Source organism: Fonticula alba (genome assembly GCF_000388065.1).
Source record: "Fonticula alba strain ATCC 38817 unplaced genomic scaffold supercont2.1, whole genome shotgun sequence".
In the NCBI taxonomy this organism is placed as follows: Eukaryota; order Rotosphaerida; family Fonticulaceae; genus Fonticula; species Fonticula alba.
Window position 1 is genome coordinate 228,768 of NW_009242971.1, and position 3,255 is coordinate 232,022.

The 3,255-nt window shown below is 62.1% G+C and overlaps 1 protein-coding gene across 1 annotated transcript in view; it reads right to left on the minus strand.

Annotated features, from left to right (window-relative positions):
- Positions 1-1,174: 1,174 nt before the first annotated feature.
- H696_00039 (hypothetical protein) overlaps positions 1,175-3,255 on the minus strand; it is a 2,659-nt gene continuing 578 nt past the window's right edge. The window contains exons 3-8 of the mRNA XM_009493873.1: positions 2,989-3,189; positions 2,737-2,861; positions 2,429-2,528; positions 2,128-2,330; positions 1,671-2,048; positions 1,175-1,522 (exon numbers count right to left, since the gene is read on the minus strand). Of these exons, the coding sequence (XP_009492148.1) occupies positions 1,213-1,522; positions 1,671-2,048; positions 2,128-2,330; positions 2,429-2,528; positions 2,737-2,861; positions 2,989-3,189 (1,317 nt within the window). The 3' untranslated portion in view covers positions 1,175-1,212. The remainder of the gene's footprint in view (positions 1,523-1,670; positions 2,049-2,127; positions 2,331-2,428; positions 2,529-2,736; positions 2,862-2,988; positions 3,190-3,255) is intronic.

Below are 3,255 nucleotides of genomic sequence, written 5' to 3' on the forward strand. Positions count from 1 at the left end.
GGGGGGGGGGACGATCAAAGCCCTGACGAGCGGCGGAAAATTGCGCACTCCGCCCTGCCCCCAGCGGGGAAGTCCTGGCCCGTCGGGGTCGCTCGCGTGCGTTGCAGTACCCCAACCACCCCCAGTGATCTCGCCTGTCCAGCCTCCAAGTCATCGGCCCCCATACGGGGAGTAGTCATGACCATCGCCCTGCGAAGACCGGCTGAATAGCCATGACTAGGCGTCCGCCACACGCGGGTGCATCATGGAAAGGTGCAGCGCACATTTGCACCCGATGTTGAGGAGGGAGAAAGAGCGCGCGGCCGCGCACTGCGCCTGCATGGTACCTCCTTCTGTCCCGGAGCTGGCCTCCGCAAGTCAGCTCGCAGGATAGAGCACCCAGGCAACAGGGGCGAGGGGGGAGGAAGGAAAATGCCGAGCTCCCCTCGATGATTGTTCCCCCCCCCCCCCCCCCCCCGCGTTGAGTGCTCGTCGGAGGGGGAAGATGTGCCATCTCGCAAGCGAGGCACATCCCCGCCAAGAGACCTCTTCCCCGCTCGTTGAGCCGCCCTCCGCGCAAGGACACACCGGCGCCCCAAAAGAAAGCCCCAGGCCTCGGGCTTCGGCTTGGTCCATGCCTGTCCCCGACCCCCGTGTGAATCCCTCCAACATATTCTTTCCCACCTTTTCCCGTTTGTGTGAAAATATGTGCCCCCTTTCCTAACGGCCCCTTCCCCGCGCGAGAAAATCATCCTTCTCAGCCGCGCGCGCGGGAGCAGGGGGCGGGGGGGGGAGGCACACGCGCACAGACCTCCCTCGGAGGGGGGGGAGCCAGCCCAGCCACCAGGCAATCGGGGCGGGTCGGGGTGCACATTTTCCGAAGAAGGCAACGCGAAAATACCGGAGGGCCGCCTGAGCCCCACATTGAACACGAGCGATTTCCCATTATCTGATATTGTAGTACCAGAATTGTGTGCCGGCTGCCGGGCCCGGTGGTTCGCGTGATCTTTCTCGGAGAAGGCTCTCCCAGACGCGGGCGCCCGGACTATCATCCCCCCCCCCCCCCCGACCGCTCCCGCCCCTGCCCCCTTGGCTCGGTTTTTTTTCGTTCTTCGTTGCTGCTTGCGCCTCTCCCCCCCCCCCCCCCCGCCCCCTTGTCCAACAACAAGAGGGGCACGCGTAACAGAGGAAAGCAGGGCAAAGCAGGGGGTATGTATCTTTAGCATGCTGTGCTCACGCCCCTCCGCCATGCCGAACATTGGACGGGGCGGAGGTTGACAGAGAACGGCTCCGCGTGTGATCGACATACAGCTGCGCCCACTTGAGCATGCTCAGCATGCTCTTGAGCGCCAAGTTCCATTCGTGCTCTTCGTTGCTGATGTTGCTTCGCCGACCGGAACTACTGCCGGCCAGGGACCCGGAACTGGCCGAACCCGAGGCACTGGATGATGAAGAAGGCAGGAAGGTGGATGACAGCTTCTCGAAGGAAGTGATGGCATTCGGGAAGACGATTGGCCGCCCGTCGATGTGACCCTTCTCGATGCTGGTGTTCACAGCATGGGAGGCGGAGGGGGATCCATGCGCGAGGGCATCAGTGTGGACATATGGGTGTGAGTGTGTGCAGAGGTGAAAATACGAAGATGAAAAGATATTCGCATGGGGGGGGAGGCGGGATAGAAAGGCGAACGCACACGAAATGATGAGGCAGGCAGGTGAATGTCCCTGGTGGGGGTGATGCCTGGGAGCGCTCCGGGGACCCGGGGGCGCCACCTGCTGCCGCCGCGGCAATCCCGGTGCCGGACGAGCCAGATCGGGGCAGCCCAACGCCCGAGGAAATTTGCCGGTTGATCTCGGTTGCCAGCTGATCCAGGCAGTCCAGGAAGGCCGCCAGGGCCTCATTGAAGGAGCTTCGGAACTTCATCTTGTCCGCAAAGGAGGCCGGGTAGAAGAGGTCGAGCTTGCGACCATCTTCACTGGCAGCCGGCCGCCGGCCCCCGGAGTCGCCTCCGGCATCGCTTCCGAGGCTGACCTCCAGGAAGGATCGGCTGCCGAAGGGGCAAAGCTTGTACCTGAGCGAATGGGTGGACGGATGTCAGGAACCGGCCCCGAAGGGAAGGGGGAGCGAAACCGGCAGGCGACAAAGCATACCGCGAGAAGGTGAAAGGGAAGTGCTGGCCAAGGATATGCAGCAGCAAGCACGCATGCCCCAGGGCGTGGTTGATCTCGTCGCGATTGCGCTCGGAAAGCTTCTCGAAAAGCCCCAGGCGGTGGCCATTAATGGACGCCACATCCGGGCCATCTACCGAAATGTGGAAGGCATCCTGGATCACGCTACAGGCACTGAGGCGCTCCTGGTTCCGGGGGAAAGAAAAAAATAGATCAGTGATCCGGACAAAGGCCATGACAAAAGGAAGGGGGCAAGTGAGGAAGCCGAAGGGGACATCCGCACCAGCTGCATGGAATAGTGTGCATAGAGGGAGGCAATGGCGTCACTCTCATCATTGAACTCCTCCGAGTCCTGTTGAAGACGGTTCAGATGGAACTGCAGGCTGGTTGATGGGAGGGTGGTGGTGAAAATCGGCGCTCTGGAGGGGGGGGGGGGAGTGCAACAAACGGACTGCGGCAAGGGAGCTGTGGCAAAGGGCCGGTGGCAAAGGAGTTGTGGCAAAGGAGTTGTGGCAAGGGAGTTGTGGCAAAGGAGTTGTGGCAAGGGAGCTGTGGCGTTCCTGTGCCGGCAGAACAGGAAATGTGGCGTACATATTTTCCTGTCGATCAATGAGATCCGCCTCAATGTCCAAGTCGTCGGAGATTTTCTGGAGCTCGAGGGCCTCCCTTTCGAGAGCGGCCGCCTCCTGCAAGAGACGCTCCTCTTCGGCTTTGAGCTACGACGAGAAGGGAGGAAGAGGGGGAGTGTGGTGAGGTGGACAGGAAGGGGCTGGTCGTTAGAAACGCGGCCGCATGACGCGGGGGCAATCCCCGGAAGGCGAGCCAGAGGGCACACGAGCACACCTCATCGATGACGTCCTGGGCCAGGGTGGATTGGGTACTCAGGGCGTCGGGGCTGGAACTAAACAGCTGATCCAGCCTCCCGCCGCCATGGGGAGTCAATCCGGCGCTCGACCGACCGGAAAGGAACTGCGACAAATGACGCTGCTCCAGGTCGATCTGCTCGAGCTTCGTGCGAATCCGACTGGCAATCAGGTCATTGCACTGCATTCAGGGATGGGAGTGGGAGCGAATAGGGGCGTCAGGAGCGTCTCTCTCTCGCGCGCGGGG